The 17,884-nt window shown below is 42.9% G+C and overlaps 1 protein-coding gene across 1 annotated transcript in view; it reads left to right on the forward strand.

Moving 5' to 3' along the window:
- The window catches only part of lmo7a (LIM domain 7a), a 43,931-nt gene extending 28,353 nt beyond the window's left edge, over positions 1-15,578 (forward strand). The window contains exons 10-31 of the mRNA XM_029458694.1: positions 11-40; positions 822-936; positions 1,739-1,878; positions 2,374-3,082; positions 3,405-3,662; positions 3,955-4,069; positions 4,902-5,063; positions 5,978-6,162; positions 6,262-6,325; positions 6,615-6,671; positions 7,881-7,906; positions 8,548-8,655; positions 9,919-10,005; positions 10,365-10,816; positions 11,041-11,097; positions 12,050-12,099; positions 12,260-12,418; positions 12,787-12,970; positions 13,213-13,539; positions 14,217-14,325; positions 14,777-14,879; positions 14,969-15,578. Coding sequence (XP_029314554.1) covers positions 11-40; positions 822-936; positions 1,739-1,878; positions 2,374-3,082; positions 3,405-3,662; positions 3,955-4,069; positions 4,902-5,063; positions 5,978-6,162; positions 6,262-6,325; positions 6,615-6,671; positions 7,881-7,906; positions 8,548-8,655; positions 9,919-10,005; positions 10,365-10,816; positions 11,041-11,097; positions 12,050-12,099; positions 12,260-12,418; positions 12,787-12,970; positions 13,213-13,539; positions 14,217-14,325; positions 14,777-14,879; positions 14,969-14,991 — 3,520 coding nt within the window. The 3' untranslated portion in view covers positions 14,992-15,578. The remainder of the gene's footprint in view (positions 1-10; positions 41-821; positions 937-1,738; positions 1,879-2,373; positions 3,083-3,404; positions 3,663-3,954; positions 4,070-4,901; positions 5,064-5,977; positions 6,163-6,261; positions 6,326-6,614; positions 6,672-7,880; positions 7,907-8,547; positions 8,656-9,918; positions 10,006-10,364; positions 10,817-11,040; positions 11,098-12,049; positions 12,100-12,259; positions 12,419-12,786; positions 12,971-13,212; positions 13,540-14,216; positions 14,326-14,776; positions 14,880-14,968) is intronic.
- The last annotated feature ends 2,306 nt before the right edge of the window (positions 15,579-17,884 follow it).

Raw genomic sequence — 17,884 nt, forward strand, 5'->3', positions numbered from 1 at the left:
GGTTTCCTAGACAGTGCCAAACGCAAGAGAGTATCGACGGGTGAGTTGATACGGGGTCCCAGGAATGTGGCACGTTTGCATTTGCTCTGGCCTCTTACAGTCGCACCTCGCTGCCCCCTGCTTTTGTGCTGCTGTTCTCACTCACTAGCTGCTAAATGCTGACACACAACACAGAGTATTGTATGGCACAGGGCCAAGTTCAGGGTGTGGGGAGGCTGGGGGTGGCTTTCGTTTGCTCCAGAAAGCTCTTTTGGACAACACAACAAAGTGAAAAAGGTGCATACAATAGCAATATGCGAGGTCATTTACCTAAACTAGTGTGTCCCAGTGAGAGCTGTGACTGAGCACTGGTCTAACCACCCTGATAGCAATATTAGACATGTGTAAATCTTTACAGGTAAGTGGAAACAAAGTGCATTTTTCTGAAGGCTGTGAGTGACTTTGCTCTTTTGCATGACGGGGAGGGCGGTGATACGTGATACTAACCCACTGAGCTTACATCCCTCCACGGTTTGTTGTGGTTGACCCGTGTGCTGTGTTTGCAAACTAACACCAGGTTAAAGGTCTAATCCAATTTATTATCAGCATCCAAACATACAGGTGCAAGGTGGAAATTATTTAGACTATTTGTGTTCTTTTTTTTGTTTGTTTTGTACAGTTTTTTTTGGCACGATGGTGAAAGATTTGGATATTTGAAGTGGAATAACTCTTAACTTTTTTACCTCTTGTAAAGCTTCTGCCAGGATATGCAAACTAAACATCCCCTCCACATCTCAAGCTCTTTTAAAAAACATTTTTTAACTTTAACTTTCTTTCCACAGGAGTAAATCAACAAGCGATATCCAGGTCAACCCCACCGTCGTCCGGCAGGTTCTCCACGAAGAGCTGCAGAAGCGTCGTGAGGAGATAAAGGACAGTGATGATAGGTGGCAGGATGTGAGCATTACCTTTTTATGTTATCATTGTTGTTATACAAATCAAGACAAGCTGACTCTGGCAGAAAGCAGTCTTGTTCCCAAAACAGAAATGAAAGATGAGCACATGATCTAAAACCATCAGGTGAGCAGGTGTTGTGCTGCAGTCTGTGTCCGCAGGGTGAAGAGCTGTTTAGATAGAAGCCAGAGACGGGAGACAGACACGGGTTGGTGCACCACTGCCCTCTGGCTCTGGACTGCCCTCATTTCCAAATCAGTGTTTGTGGCAGGAAACGCCACATCCTGTAAATTCCAATAAAAATGATGTAATATAGACAGATTATGTAAAACAGAGACCCCAAAATGGAACATAACTAGACATGTGAAGTTGACTTGAGGGTGTGAGTTATTCCTGGAAAATAAGTTTCCAAGGGGTCAGTGGTGAACTGGTTTTAAACACCAGGGATCCATCACAAGTGCTCATTCTTACATATATAAATGTAAAGTTATCCATATTTATATGACTTGCTGTGACAGTGGTGTGTCTGATTGGTGTCATGGCAAAATAATAGTGTCTTAAAGCAGCATTTAGGTCATATAGTCCTCAATACACAGGGGAAGTGAGCCGGGAGGAGCCTAAAGCACACAAATAGAACACCTTCAAATGTAGCCCTTTCTGGTTGTGTCTTTCTCTCTCCTTCTCAACTTTACTCCCTTACAGCCTTACAGCCAGCCATGTAACACAACCACTCTGTTTTATCTAGATTTAAGCTCAATTCTTACGAAATGGTGCATGAGGTGATTTTGGTTTACTTTTGCTGCAGGACTTGAGCAAATGGAAGAACAGGCGCAGGAGTGTCAACTCTGATATAGTAAAGAAAAAAGAGGAAAGGGAGAAGATAGAGGATATCACGATCAGCAGCAACAGAAGGTCCAAGACCTTCAAGGAGATGCAAGAGGAGAGGTAAGAGTTTGAGTACGTTATTGGTAGATTTAATGCTGTAGAATTTCTATTTTTATTTCCTGACCCTTGTTTTTAACCAAAAGCTCCACACACTGAATTTGTTCCTCTTTTGGTTTTGTTTCTCCCTCGGAGAAGGATCCTTTTCTAAGGTAATAAAAGAAAAGGTCTGTATGTTCCGCGGTATTTAACACGGGGACTACAGGATTATTTGTGCAGGAGTGAAGTAGGAGACACTGTAATTGTCCTTCAGTCAATGTGAAAGTGTAATCTAATCTTGGTTTATGTCCTACCTCCCCTTGTTTTGTCCCACCTTTCTCTATCGTCCTCTTTTCAACCTGTGCTTTTCTTTCTATTTTCCACCCTGTCACTCACACCCTGTTTCCTGTCACCTGTCCCCCTCACCTCCCTAACTTGCATCCCTTTCCATCCTCGTCTTTAATTTCACCCATCGCTGTCCACTTTTTTTTTTCCACTTCTCTTCTGTCCGGTGCACAGAGAAAATAAAGGAAAAGACAGCGTCGGCAGTCGTTTCGGATCTCTGTCTTACCTGGACGACGACGAAGTATTTGATAGACCTGTCATTACCCCACGCATCCGAAACCATCCTAGGAGCTACACTATTGACACTCCTTACTATTCCTCTGAAACCCCTGAGGCTTCTCTGAAAGAGGACGAACCCCCCGCTGCCTCTCCAGCTACTGGCAGGGCCGCCTCCCCTCCCACCTCACGGAAAGTTGACATTTTGGACAGTCCTGCAGGCAGCTACGCCACAACCACCATCACTCCCGCCATCACTCCCGCCATCACTCCCGCCATCACTCCCACCAGCCGCAGGTTTTTCAACAGCTCCCAGTCTTCGGCAGCTGCACCTCTACAGAGGGGTCCTGTCTCAGACCGCACAGTCAAGACAGAGGAGACCACAACCATCGTCTCCTCTTCTAGCTCCGTACAAAAGGTGCCCGAGCCAAGGCGCCCATTGTCGAGCACACAGACCGAGTTGGGGGCCCCCTCCTCTGGTGTTCTGTACAAACAACAACCACAGCCAAGCTCAATGGAACCCAAGCCTCCCGGGGTGTCTCGGGTTTCCGCCTCTCTTCCCAGGAGCTACCAGAGATCGGATAGCGCACGTCTAACCTCAGTTGTCACCGCGAGGCCCTTTGGGACCCAGTCGTCCCGCCTCACCTCACTTCCCCGAGCCTTTGCAGTGAGTACTAGTTAATTCTGCAACTAAATACAAAGTGTAGCTCAAGGGGCTGAAAGATCTGAAAGATGAAAGTGTCTTGTTCGTCAGGTACAGTGTTCTGTGTTTCGAGTGCATTAATGTTGCCCATGAGTCTGATCTGATTACTGGAACAGTGAATAATAGATGAAGTTAGTGTTGTAATAGTGTTAACAGCCTCCCTCACGTTCATTACTGTTACAGTTTTATGACTTCAGTAAGTGAAGCAGTTTCACTCTCACTTAAAGAGTTGACAATATCACAAGTTGATTCCCCCCCAATGACAATCTGCGTTCACCCCGAACAGGCGGACAACGCTCAGAAGCGCGTCAACGGCGACGCAGATGTTCCTAAGAAACCGTCGGTGCCGAGCCGCTATCATCAGTTCATGACTTCTGAGGACGAGAACCACTCTCAGTCCAGCTCGGTCCACAGCAGTGAAGACGAGGAGGAGGAAGAAAACAAGACCACGGGGAAGAGTATCACCTCTACTCAGAGTGTCTCACCTGTCCCTCCTCACTTCAAGAGTGAAGTCAGTCCTGCTCCAGCCAAAGAAATCAGCGAGGTACTTAATAATAATAATTAGTCAGCCCAAATATGTCATTAAATGTGATTTTTGCTTCGACCTCTTTGCTTAAAGATAATATACTGCTGCACTGCAGAACTAGCAACAGGTTGGCATTTAATGAACAGCAATAAATGATTAATATAAGGCTTTCTTTCAAAGCTGGCACCCTACATGCTGATCTCCAGAGCGATGGAAAGTCAGGAGTTCCACATGTGTGCACTTAAAGCTGCGTTTTTGTGTGTGTGAATCATTGTTGTTCAACTCGCATGTGTTGGTGTCTGGTTTCAAGGAGAAGTACTCTGAGATGCGGATCAGCCTGAACCAGAAGCCCAACAGCAGCAGAGACTTTGGCTTCCAGGCGGTCTGGGACTCAACAGGAGCTCGCGTCACGACCATTCAGCCAGGTAATTTGAATTGTATGGGTAAAGCTTTATTCACCTTCCAGTTTTATGTGTTTATCAGCCAAACTGGCAACCTTTTTAAAGCTTTACATTCCCAGTGGTTGAAAAAGATCAATCAGGCATATCTCACTCTGGACTGATGTATTCACAGATACAGCACAGTGGCAGCACTGGCTCTGTTATGTTTTAGGCGCTGCTGGATCGTTGTCAGCAGGTTTTCAGAACCATTGCAGTGGCGATGCCAGACCTATGTAGGGCAGCATCTATCTGGGTCAGATCTGCTGGGCCTGAGCCTCTCTTTCTACTGAGATTTTACCACCTTCACAGTATCTCATGCAGTTTAGTAACGTTTCATTAACACCCAAAATCAATGCATTAACTCCGGCTTTGTCCCACCGGTTTGAACCGACAGTATACATGAGTGTAACTTTGTTCAATACAGTCGTACGTGTCGTGTCAAATCACCCTTTGTGTTATGTTTCATTTTATTCCTGTCTTTGTTTATAAGGACTACGCACAATAATCAGTATTTCTGTAAATGAGCCAATTGTACTAAGTCAGTCCTTTGGCAAGATCTTCTAAACACAATGACATATAATGAGTATGAATAAGATCATGCAATACAGCAGGAAGAAACAAAACATTGGTGGTTGTGAGAAGAAAGACAATAAATACTGTAATTTCTTGTAAATTAAATGTTGCTGAAGTTACTAAACCAACTACTGTTTTATCCAAGATTAAAAACTCTTACGAGTGATAACCAACCATGTCCCTGCAGAGGTAGAATTGTGTACTTTCTTTGCTGCCAATGACGTGTGTTCTCTGTCTCCTGCAGGCAGCCCGGCAGAGATGTGCCAGCTTCAGGTCGGAGACGAGGTGTTGACGGTGAACGGGCACAAGGTGGCAGAAATGAGCTACACAGACTGGAAGTCGTGCATGGAGGAGGCTATTCAGGAGGGCAATCTGGTCATGGATATACGCCATTATGGCAAGAACAGTGAGTCCTCTGAACACTGGGTGTCTGAGTGTGTGTGTCTGAGTGTGTCTGAGTGTGTCTGAGTGTGTGTGTGTGTGGTGTTTGCTTGCGTGAGATTGAATTGAACCACTTTAAGGGTTGCATTCCTTGACTGACAGTGCTGCTTATGCTTCTAGCGTTGCTAAACAGTTTTGACACTTTAAATTGGTCCGTAAACTATTGTGAAATCATCCATGAATGATCTCATGACACCGAAGTAGTGAAAGACCTGTAACTTTTTGTTTCTCCTCTGAACGATGAAAGACTGTTATTGTGTTGACTTCAGTGGTTATTATTCCTACTTTTTTTTTTCTTCCTGTGTGCATTTTTCTTGTCCTGTTTTCCCTTTTCTTGTTCTTGTTATTTCTACTGGTTGTTTCTTCTGTTTTTTTCCTGTCTCATCAGCATTTATTTCTGTATCCTTGCGGTGTTTTCCTTGTGGAGAACTAACCCAGCTCTGGTCTATGGTCGTCTGAGTGTGCTGTTTTCACAGCGTTAGTAAAGCAGGCTTACTTATTCCAACTACGTCAGTGTCACCTTGAAGAAAAAAAGAATAAACCACCCCAGAGTAGCTCACGTGAACTAACACACAGTACTTGTTCAAATAGTTTAGTGAAGCCCGGTGGTGGTGAGCCTGTTAGAAACACTGTGTGGGTCTATGAAAGCTTTAATAGGCTGCATGGCTGGGGAAGGTTTCTCTGTCACACCCTGTTGCTCTCTATAATAACACCATAACAACAACCTTGTCCCCTGCTTTAATGTAAATATACAATTCAGTGTCAACGTTTCACATATACAGAACTAACTTCTGCATAAACACTGGCACAGAAAACATGGTTCTATGTGCAAACAAACACTATTTTTTTTTTTTTTGCCATTGCATTGTCTGCATGCAGACTGGGACAGAGATCAACCTTCCTTGCCATTTAAAAGCCATAAGATCATCAATCTGACCAGTATGGATCATCCGATACTTCTAGGTTCCCCTGACACAAACACTGTCAGCTCCAGCCTGGATTTCACTTCACGCTCTTCCGTGGAAAAGCTGCCATCCAAAGATGCCCCCGCCCACCCCGTCGTTGTGAGTGACCCAGAATGAACTCAAGGTTTGATGAAGTTTTATGTGTGTGTGTGTCGTGCCTCCATTAATGAGCGCACACCCTGCCATGTCTCCCTGCAGGATGTGGCTTCAAACGGAGTCAATGGAGGTTTCCGTGAGCAGCAGGTGACGATGAGGAACAAAGGTAAAGAGCAGAGCGCACGCTCAGAAATGTCAGGAATTGATCTGTATTTCTGAATACAGAAACATATGGATGTTATATTAGTTTTGGGAGGAAGATCTTTGCAAACGATGAACTATTATTGGATAATATTGATGGATATTTACTGTGTTATGTAACAAAATGATGAAACCTATGATTATCATACATCCTAATTCATGTATTGGTAACATAAGATGGAATATTACCTGGTGAAACTTGTTTCTCTCCTCTAATGTGCCTCACTGTATCCTGTTTTCCATCTCTCATGTAGAGTCAGAAACCATATCTTTGAAAAACTTAAAACGGAGGTCAGAGTTTTTTGAAAAAGGTAAAAAAAAGAATGTAAAAAGCCCCGACTGAATCGTGGCGGGATGGTTCTTGTAATAATAATGATAATGACTTCTGTGTAATCTGGTGGCTGGTGGTTCTTTGTGCTTTTGTCTCACTGTCTATCGTCAGATTCTCAAAGGGATTGTTTGCATGTTTCTTATCAATCACACCCTCATGTTCAATCGATAAGTAACCTATTATCCATTGATTATGAGCTGTCAGGGTTCAAATAGATTCCTCCATGGCTCTGTTTTGGTTCCAGAGCTTAACCTTTGTGCTGTGCCCCTTCCCTCCTTCAGGTGGCTCAGGGTCCCATGTCAGTGCGCTGGTCTACCTCTGTGGTAAACAGGGTTGAGTGTGCAGTGACCTCCTCACCTTTGCTTGGTACACCCTGGGACACTGACATGCTTTTCAACCCAACAGAGTCGAGTGATGTTTTTGAGGCGAATTGAGGAAATTGTGTCCTCGCAAAGTAAAACAAACTTTGTTTTAGTTTTTATTATTTTTGAAGATGAAGGTGAAAAATCCTCAGCTCATCGTCACAAAATGTTTTTGTGGCGAAGAAGAGACCCCCGTATTTATTCAACAGTCTGTGAATAAAAACACATTCAGCTCCAAAGGCTGGACAGCATGTCAGACACTACGCCAGCGTACCAACCACAAACACAAATCTTTGAATCCTGTAGTGTTTGTGGTGTTTTTTGAGTGGTGTCCAGGTTTAACACATGGTTACACTTTTCACTCTGCTGCGCATGAAGTTAAAAGCATTCCTGTCTGCTCTCTTGGCATGCATGTATTGATCGGTTGTTCGCCTTTCAAGACCGGCTGCGCTGAACTTGTGTGCATCTTGAGTATGCATGCTGCTCATATGTGTGTCGTTCTTCCAGTTTGGTTTGATCACAATCAGTTTATTGATTTTCCTGTTGGCTGCCATCCAAAATGAAATATCAACAACTAGGTAAAGTTGAATTGAGAGAATCGATGAATCATAAGAGGTGAAATTTAACCTTTTGTTGAAAACATCAATTTACTGTTTGTGGGTTTTAAATGTCAATTTCATTGATTTAAATTGGCTTAAATCAAGAAAATTGAATACGCCTGTTAAATTTGTGTTGCTACAGTAATTGGCCTTGAGGCAAACTTCTGTTGTATTGTTCTGTCGGAGCATGTCAGAAGTATTGACTACAGGATTTTCTTTCTTTTCAAGGAGGATCAGACTCTGCAATGCCAGATGTGAGTAGTATTCTCAGTCCATAAAGGGCAATTTTATCTCTTTTGTTGTGTTTGCTTTTATAGCTTGCTTTAAAATCACAGTTATTACAAAGTCTAGACCCATTATTAAGAATCTCATGTGCACTAGTTTACTTTGGAAGCTGCTTCTTAAGCCTTTCAGACGCCCCAATTAATCAACTATAATTGCAGGGAGCTCTCATTTTTATGAGTGAAATAAAAATACTCGAGGGTCGAAGGATGAATTATGTTGTATGTTGCGCACATTGTAAAACCTTCTGGGACAACATTTGTATTTGAAGCTGTGTAGATCGAATTGACTTGACAATAGCACAAAGTCGTTTAGGAGGACATGCAGTTGAAGTGATGCAGACAGTGATGGGAAAATGGAAATAAGTGAAAGTACTATTACCTCAAAATTGTACAGTTCTCAAGTACTTTCTCCACTGTATGCAGGGGTTTTATTAAAATAGGCATATTTGCAGTTTCAAGCTTTGCTTTAACACCATCATCACAAACAACAGCTGTGCTTCAACTCTCAGTTGCATCCATTAGTTTGATAACATCACAAGCCTTGACACTTTGCTGGATTGAGTGTACAAGTACGTGCATTTATGCTACTTGTGTATCTTCTCTGTTTGCAGATACCTGTTCCTTCAATCACTCCTTCTTCCAGCCGCTGGTCTTGGGACCCAGAAGAGGAGCGCAAAAGACAAGAGAAATGGCAGAAGGAGCAGGAGCGCCTCCTACAGGTACACGAAGGCACACTTGTGTAGCAGTGAGTTTATTAGGGACACCTTGCTAAAAACTAATGCAGGGTAATAAATCAGCTCTGCAACAAGTGTTGCTTTCATGAAGATGTACAGTGTTACGAGAGAGGTGCTGCTTCTGTCATATGTAAGGCTGCTTAGTTGTATTGTGTTGTACTGAGAAAGCAACAATGCCAAATCCCAAAACAATGAAATAAGGACACTCAAGGACAAATAGAAATACTTTAAAAGCCATAAAAATAGACAAATAGAATACAAATCCTTTTTGCTTTTGTTTTTATATTATGTGCATCTGTGTAATAATGTTTTTTCTGATTCCAAGACTAGAACTATATTCTAATTTGTATTGAATATACACAATGTTCTAATGTTTGTTCTGCTGCACTCATTGAAATAAACAAGGTCGACACTTCCTCAGTAAAACACATTACAATTTAATAGAAAAACCACAGCTTTTAAAATGACCCTGAAGTTGAATCAACACCTCTCTACATCAGTTTCAACAAAAGCTGAATATTATAACCTTCGTTAAGGATTTATTGCACGACTGTTGTGTTGCAGTGCATTAGTCTTAGCTAGGTGTACCAAACAAACAACAGAGTGCGTCGTCCGCTAATAAAACTGAACTGAAACAACCTCACAATCCATTTGATCTGAAATACCTGTATGTAAATCTGTCCGTGTGCCCCGTCTGACAAAATGAGACGAGGCACGGCGCTTGAAGCGACAGGCTGGAAAGTCCTCACAATCACAGCAGACTGCTCCTAATAGGCTCGAAACAGAAAACTTTACAGCGTGCTCTGACAGCTGAAAGTAAAGCATATGTCGAGTATCCAACTTAAATGTAGTGGAATCCTGTCAAAACATTTTTCTGAGGGTTTATTTCTGGATGGAGATCAAAGGTGTCCAAACAGAGCGCTGTAGTCGGGAAAGCTTGTTACTCCTCCAGTCTTATTCCCTGGTGGATACACGGCCTGATTTCATGATGTGCCAGGGAGACTTCCTGCCCTGGGCAAGACTCTCTGGCTTTATCAACTTACATAACATGTAGGAGCGCTTGGAATTATCTGATTACAATACAGCTATGATATCTATTTAGTTTTTATTTTATTTACTTTTTCTTCCCACTGAACAATATGGCCATTTAATTCTTTGTATCTGTTTTGTGTGTGCGACTGTGCATGCATGTCATTCAATTTGAATGACCTTTGACCTCTCTCCCTGCTTTTCATTTTTCCTCCCCAGGAGAAATATAAGCGAGACCAGGAGAAGTTGCAGGAGGAATGGCTAAAGGATCAAGAAGAGGTTGCCAACAGCGTAGACCAACAAGAGGTGAAAAAAAAAAGTGTTTTAATTTGTATAAATTACTCAAAACAGCCAGAGGGTATTAAAAGCTGGAGGATGAAAAAGCTGGTATTTTTGGCTTATAAAACGCAAGTCCATTTCACATAAAGGACGTGGAAAGCAAGAGCACAACAATATTTAGTCATGTGGATATTCACACAGGACACACAGTGTGTGGCTATGATTCCCATAATGACAGAAGTCTTTCTAAGCTCTTTCAAATGGAATTTCTCACCGGTTTGTCCACTGTTGTTGCAGTTCCTCCTGGAGTTTGACAAAGGTCAGATTGCCAAATGCCGTCATGTGTTAAATGCTTCCTCTTTTCTATCCTTCCTTCTCCCTGGCAGCCCTGGAGCCTGGAAGTGAACAGACACAGCATCAGCCCACACTCACCACGCTCTCCTGTCAACTTGCACACCTCTCCTACGTGGGAAGAGGAAGAGAGAAAGAGGAAGGCGGAGCAGGAGCTGGAGCGCCAAAAGCAGGTGGAGGAGCAAGAGCGCCAAAGGCAGGTGGAGGAGCAAGACCGCCAAAGGCAGGCGGAGGTGCAAGAGCGCCAAAGGCAGGCGGAGGAGAGGAGGAAGAGGGAAGAGGAGGAGCGGGAGTTGCAGCGACTCCAGGAGGAGAGAAAGCGGAAAGAAAGGCAGATGGAGGAAGAGAGAAAGAGGAGGGAGGAGGAAGAGCTGATGTGGCAGAGGAGGAGGGAGGAGGAGAGGGAGGAGGAGGAGAGGAGGCGGCAGGAAGCTGCAGAGCAGCAGCGCAGAGAGCGGGAGAGAGCCTTGCAGCAGCAGCAACAGTGGTCAGTAGAGACACTGCTCCTCCTACTACTTTAACACTTTACTCACATGTGTGTCCATAATGCTAATAACAACACATTTAAGTGGAAAACATAACCTGCTTTGTTGTCTCTGCATTAGCATAAGTGCAACTAATGTGTTTGCATGTCCTTTGTCCTCCGCCTTTGTGTTGTAACGGTCGTCCCACCTCCTCCCACCTTTCCCTACACACTACCGTTTACCAAAGGGCTGGTGACTCCCATGGCTTTTCCAATATCCAGCCATCACTGTCCTTTACAGACAGGTTAGTACTGTACAGGACAGATTGTGTTTGCGTTTGTCAAACTGCATCTGCAGTCATAAGATAATGCTTCTTAATGTGTTGAGCTAATCAGCTTTTGGCTCTAATAATACCCGCTTGCTTCATACCCTATTTTGATCAATAATAATACTTAACAAAAGAGTGTTTATTAATGTATTTGCCAACAACTGTAACGCCTCCTGTGGACACTCATTAACATACTGAATGACAATATAGTAAAACACAGTTGTAATGATGTAAAATATGTCGTCATAGGAGAAGTTATAATTACTTACAATTAATGCACTTATAATAAGTACCTAAAAGATCCTTACGTCTGCTTACAACTACATTACAGTGTGTTATAACGCATTTATTAAATGTTTGTATACTGATTAACGGGGGACTTCAAGTGTTACTGGTTGTATTTGATTCCTAAATTAATAAATGTTGGTTTCACGTTAGCTTTTGCGCCAATTCAGCTCCAGGTTCACCTTTTCTTTTGTTCTTTATATAATTCTCTGCACCAGCAGTTAACTTGGCAACACACGTTGTTCTTGACTGAATTGCACCAAAAGTGTCAAAAGCAAATAATACTGCCAAACAAACAACACCAGTTTCTAACCAACGAGAACGATTTGTCCCTCACTCTAAAAACATATAAAGCAGGTACATCATTTTGACTTCACGTGTGTCTTTGAAGCAGTGAATCCTGTTTTCCTTTTGTTATATTTTCAACACATTTCTCAGTAGAACACACATATTTACTGTAAAGCTGACGTGTCCGGGTATTCTCTGCACCCAGCGAGTGGATTAGGTCTCCAGCTGAGATGGAGACAACCTTTGATTGGTTTGCAGTCTACACTTTCCTTTTACAGCCGTTTTACCCTGTGGTATTTCACATATCAAAGTACTTATGCTGGGTCCCTAACGCGTATTTCTTTTTGTTTGACAGGATAAGATCTCAATCATCTCCCCAGCTTGATGAAGAGGAGAAACCTAAAGGTCAGTCTTCTCTTTTCATTATATTTACCTTTTTAATGTAAAAAGTGATGGATTGGATGCAAATATTGTTCTCTGTTTCTCTTCACACCGGTTGTTTTGATAAATGTACGCATGTACGTGTACATATTATACAGTATATGTGGGCTGTACTCTACTGTAGGTGTGCATGGGCAGCCGGGGGGCATGGCTCACTGGCTGCTGGAAGAGCAGGTGAGGAGTGCGCGTGACAAACAGACTCCGAGTCAGCGGGCTGCATCAGAGCTGGAGATGGAGAGGAGAAACATCCTCAATGCCATGAGATACAGAGAGCCGGAGAGAGGTGGGCGCAGACGCTCAGCTGCTCTCGTTATGATGATCAATGGAACAGTCAATTATGACAATTACACCAAATCAAAACGTACCGCCGTTTGATTAACAGCTGACCAATCAATCGATCAACAAGCCAGAAAATGACACGCAGCAAAAACAATTGGCTCATTGATTGCAGGGCAGTTTCTCTCAGATCGCTTCCATAATTAAATTGTGCTTTTTTATTTTAAAAAGGTCAAATCAAGACCGGCGAAACACCGTATCAACATCATCACTTGTTCTTTCCGTCCCATTCTTTCCAATCTCTCTGCCAGTCGTGATTTATTTTTGACCTCACAGAAACATGATATTGAGTTTATCTCTCCTCTTTGGGCGAAGTGACGGGCAGTGGTGTTGGTGAGATGAAGGGTAGGACGTCCGTGTCGCAAGCAGAGCAGGAGCGGCAGCAGATCCTGAACGAGATGAAGAAGAAAACTCCGATGCTGAGGGACAAAAGCTGGATCCGCCAGGGCTCCTCCACCATCGCCACCAACAAGGAGTCCGACGTGCCACCCATGCGAAGGTACGAGAGTAAAGAAATCCCAACTCTGCTGTGTGATGATGGTGATTGGCTTTTTACTCTTAATGATGTCAACTTGTGTGCTGAAATGAAAACATTTATTTGTCTGGCTACTACTGTGCCTTGGCACATTTGGTTGGATTGGACCATAAGTAAATATTTGAAGATAAAAACAACTGCCACAATTAGTAGCCAGACATTTTTAAATGTCTCTAACGTGGGTGTGGCGTGGGTTGGCTTTGCAGAGGTGAGTCTCTTGACAACTTGGACGCCTCCAAAAACTCCTGGCGCTCATCATGGACTCCCAGAAGCAATTCTTACATCCAAAACTACACTGGTCCTCAATCTGCCCTCTCTGGCAACACTTCCTCTTACGGTGGTGGTTTGGGGTCCAAGCGGCCCGTCTCCTCCATTCTGCCTTCCTCCTACTCCATGGGCTCCCTCCGAGGCGGGGCAGGAACCCCCTCGTCCCCTTGGTCCCGGCAGTCGTCTTCCCCCACACCCTCCTCTCCATCACCCACCACTTCTCCAGAGCCCACGTCGGAGGCGGGCGACCCTCAGCAGCGGAGCAGGTAAAATGAACAATGCTGCTTCGCTTAACACCCCCAACAAACTTCCTCTAACCTCTCACTGGGTTGCTTCGTCGTAGTCCAGGTGGTGTTGTTTATTTTAGATAGGGAGTGGTGGTAAGGGAATACTGAACCTCATTTGGTTCCACTTCTGACTGTATTATAATATGATGTTGTATGCACTATTGTTTCATGTTCTCCATCTGTTTACCCTCCACTTCACATCTGACAGGTTATACTCCACACTGTTCTCGACAGTCCTTTGAAACCAGCTCTTTGTTTCATTCCACTTACAGTATTGTATTATTGAGTGTGTGTTTCTCTGTTGAACTGTTTTTAAGCATCAGCAGCTAACACTATCCCATCATTTTTGTTTAAAAAATGTCCATGTCAAAATGATAAATAATGATTTTCAATGAATTCTTATTCTTGTAAAGAATAAAGAAAATCTTTACACATGTCAGAAATTCTTAAAGGTAATTAAACAGTTGTAAAAATGCAAAAACTTAAATATTTAGCTGAATTCATTGAATGGAGCTACTGTATCGATGATCATCGAGGAGGAGGGTGTGTGTGTGTGTGTGTGTGTGTGTGTGTGTGTGTGTGTGTGTGTATATACATACATGCGTCGTACATGTGTGCTCGGCTCTCAAATCACAGCTGTGCGTTCTGTAATCCAGGTCAGTGAGTGGCAAGAAAATCTGTACGTTCTGTGACACCCCGCTGGGAAAGGGAGCAGCTATGATCATCGAGTCCCTTGGGCTCTGTTATCATTTGAGCTGTTTTAAGGTGAGAGCTGGGCTTGTGTCGTCCCCGCAGCATGTCATCAACACACCTCGGCCGATCCTCAAAAGCTAAACTGATCACTTTAGACTCTTTTTCTTTGTATGACTAACCTGGTGTATCCTGGTGAATCTCAAGGTCTTGATCCCTTTACAGCTGCCAAAAACCTTCAAGCCAAACTAATCAACCCCTCCCTCACTTTGTCCCTCATTACCAACTTAATTCCTTAATTGTTGATCCTTCCTGGAACGTTGAGTTTGGTCTCCTGCATCTGAACTGTGATCCATCCTGACAATCTGTGTCATCCGACTCTCGTTTCTTCTTCCTTTTCTTCCTTTAACACATACAAGGGGCTTCTGTCTGTCCTTATCCCTCCGCCTTTGGACTCGGATACGTTGGTCTATCTTTAAATCCAATGAGTAGCTCTTTAACTTTTGCCTTTCCCAAACTCCCTCAGTGTATCGACTGTAAGTCTGGTCTCGGCGGATCGGAAGCCGGTGCTGAAGTCAGAATACGAAACAAACAGCTCCACTGTAACTCCTGCTACATGCGATTCAAAGGTGAGTGCGTGACCAATCGGCTCGGCGTGATGACGTGTCGTTATCTGCTTCCTTTTGAGGTGTAACATTTCCGTTTTGTTTTCTTTCAGCTGGCCTGCCAACCTCTATGTGACGTGACTGTACTCCAGCAGATTGACGAAGAGACTACTTGCGACAACAACCCATGAACATTTAAAGTGAACATTGAAGCCATTGCAAGTAGCTGGGACACTTGGTGTGGACATATTTCCATTTATGAAAATCTCAGTTGCCTCGCTGATGAGAATTATATTTGTGTTTCCTTTTTTTTTTTTTCAGCGTGTGATTGAGAGGGTAAGCTTGCAAAGAAGTTATCTACTTTAATGCGTTTATATCATATTAAGTATTAAGGGGTTCTGCATGCACCGGAGTTTTAAACGTTTTAGCTACAAAACTAGTCAAATATGTTAAATTGTCTATAAGATTATTGTTGCAGATCTTTGTAATGACCTTCACTGATAATAAAGATTTTAGAGATCTTGAGAGAGTTTGCAAGGGTTCAGTCTTCTCTTACTCATGCTTCGTTTCACGCTAAGTCTTGTGGTATTAACCCGTTTGTCGACCAATGTATGCTCGTCAGGTCTGTGTCCCTTTTTGTTTTGTAACGGGGGAAAAGTAATTAAGATTATTAAGATTCTTTCAAAACCTATTTAAAACCATCTTCTTGGATAGCACTTGTCTGGAGCTGTATGGGCGACGCAGTAATCCTCTGGAAAGCCTAAAGCCATCCTGAGACTGAAACAGCCCGATTAACAAACGCTGACAGCAAAACCATTCCCTGTCTTTGTTTCATTTGATTATGTAACACCTGAGAATGAATCATGAGAGTGAAGCATAGATATTCGGTGTTTTGCTTTTTTAGAATGTTATACGTTTAAAGAAATTAAATCTTTAAGAGATTGAATAACTAGCAAGCTGTTGAATAATAAATGTTCCCTGAACAGTTCATTTGTTTGTTTCATCTGCTTTGTTCTAATCCTTCCTTTTTTGGCCTAAAATATCTTTTTGTGGAACTTTAACCACTTTAGGCAGAATGGACTGTTTTGCAGATTATGTAAATGAGCTGCTTTTATATAGCGCTTTTCCAATCTTTTGCGATTACTCAAAGCTCTTTCCAACACATGTCAGCATTCACCCATTCACACACACTCACACACAGTCAGTGTCTACCATACAAGGTGCACATCAGTCACACACACACTCACACACTGTTGGCCATCGGAAGCAATTTGGGGTTCAGTATCTTGCCCAAGGACACTTGCTGACTGCAGGGGCCGGGGATCGACCCTTCGACCACAGCCGCCCCGTGCATGGGTAATGGCAACTCTTGAGCTCAGTCTAACAGACAATTTAGTTGCCAAGTTTTGACAGATAATGCAGTAGGTCGTGTTACTACAACAAACTCCTTTGACACAGATTTAAACATCTACAAACATGGCTGGTTTTCTTACACATATGCAAAGAGACTGACAGGGAGAGTCTGCCTTTTAAGATCCACAACTTAAAGCAGCTGTTTTTCGGAGAGACAGAGCTTCATAGCAAGTTTCCCCTTTATTGTTTAGCTGTTCGGCCCGCAACTTTACTGTTTTGATTCACTCTCACTGCTCTTATAGCGTCGTTTTCAGCAGGCTTTAAAAAGTGACATTCCATTAGCTGGTGGAAACTGTTGAAGAGACAGATATTTCCCTCAGTATTTGGTATTTGGTTCCCTCAGCTTGGAGCTAAAAGAGAGTGAATATGTCCCTTACATTCGCCAGGTGGGTCCAGATGAATGCTAAATAATTGCTGAATGTGTAAATAAGCAACTGTTTGGTGACAAATTAAGACAAATTAATGTTTCATGCACAAATAGTTTCCACTCCTGCCCAAAAAAATCAATTATCGGAGGTTCAACATGTGGCCATTCATACAAGCACAACTTCTTCAAATGATCTCAATCACGACTAAATTAGACCAGCTCTCAGGATTCTCCCTACAGCTACGCTCGGTGAAAGATAATGCAGTACAATGGATGACATACAAAAAAAGCAAAATAGAAGGTTTCTTTTTTTGCTCTTCTGTTTTTTTCTTGGATTTGCTGCTGAAGCAGGAAACAGATCTTCCTTTCTCTGGCTCCCATGTCTTGTGTCTTCTGGTTTGTGTTGAACGTCCCTGTGATGATGTGTGAAGACGGAGCTCATGTCACATCACATCTTTTCAGAGCTGCAGACGTCACTTACACAAAGCAACACTTGATGTGCCTGACAGTGACTCTGCTGCCTGATGGGTTGTTCTCGCTACACTAGCGTGCAATTTCAAGAGTCAGGTTTTGACTTTGACTTTTGTCTGGCATCTCAGACATTTGTAACACACATCAATGCTCTCAAAGTGTGTGTTTTGACCCATGGTTGGTCATGCTGTATATCTGAGGATGCCCTCCTGGGGGAAAAGAGCTTTCTTGCTCTGACGAATAACATTTATTTCTTTAATGTTGGCTGTCTATCTTGTGGGAAGACCAAACCAGCAACACAGGAAACAAGCTAAATTCATTTAAATAGCAATTATGATTTCTTGTGTTTATTGTCAGTGTGCTCTCAGTGACTGGCCTGCACAGTTTAATTCCATGGAAATCAATGATTTCTGATATCGCCGTAAATAATCGCCATTATAAGTGCAGTTTGAATATAATCTGTTATGACGTTATGTCATTAAAATAAATTGTATTGACATTTATCAAATTCAGTAAAAATGTAAGTGTAGATAAAAGCACAGATTCTTCCTCGCCCTCAATCTCCAGAGGTGCATAATTTACCTCTCGTTTGCCTGACTGTGTCTCGGGGAAGAACAGGAGACTGCTGAGTGAATAGACTCCTGAAAAGGCGGCAGGCCAGTCGAAATGGGACTTTATTGTTGCCACTGGAGCAAGCGGGCAATATTTCATCTGAAAAGCACCACTAGAACATGAGGCTCTAAGCCCATTCTTTTGTTTGTGGTCCATTCAACATCAA

Source organism: Cottoperca gobio, chromosome 21 (genome assembly GCF_900634415.1).
Source record: "Cottoperca gobio chromosome 21, fCotGob3.1, whole genome shotgun sequence".
NCBI classification, from domain to species: Eukaryota; Metazoa; Chordata; class Actinopteri; order Perciformes; family Bovichtidae; genus Cottoperca; species Cottoperca gobio.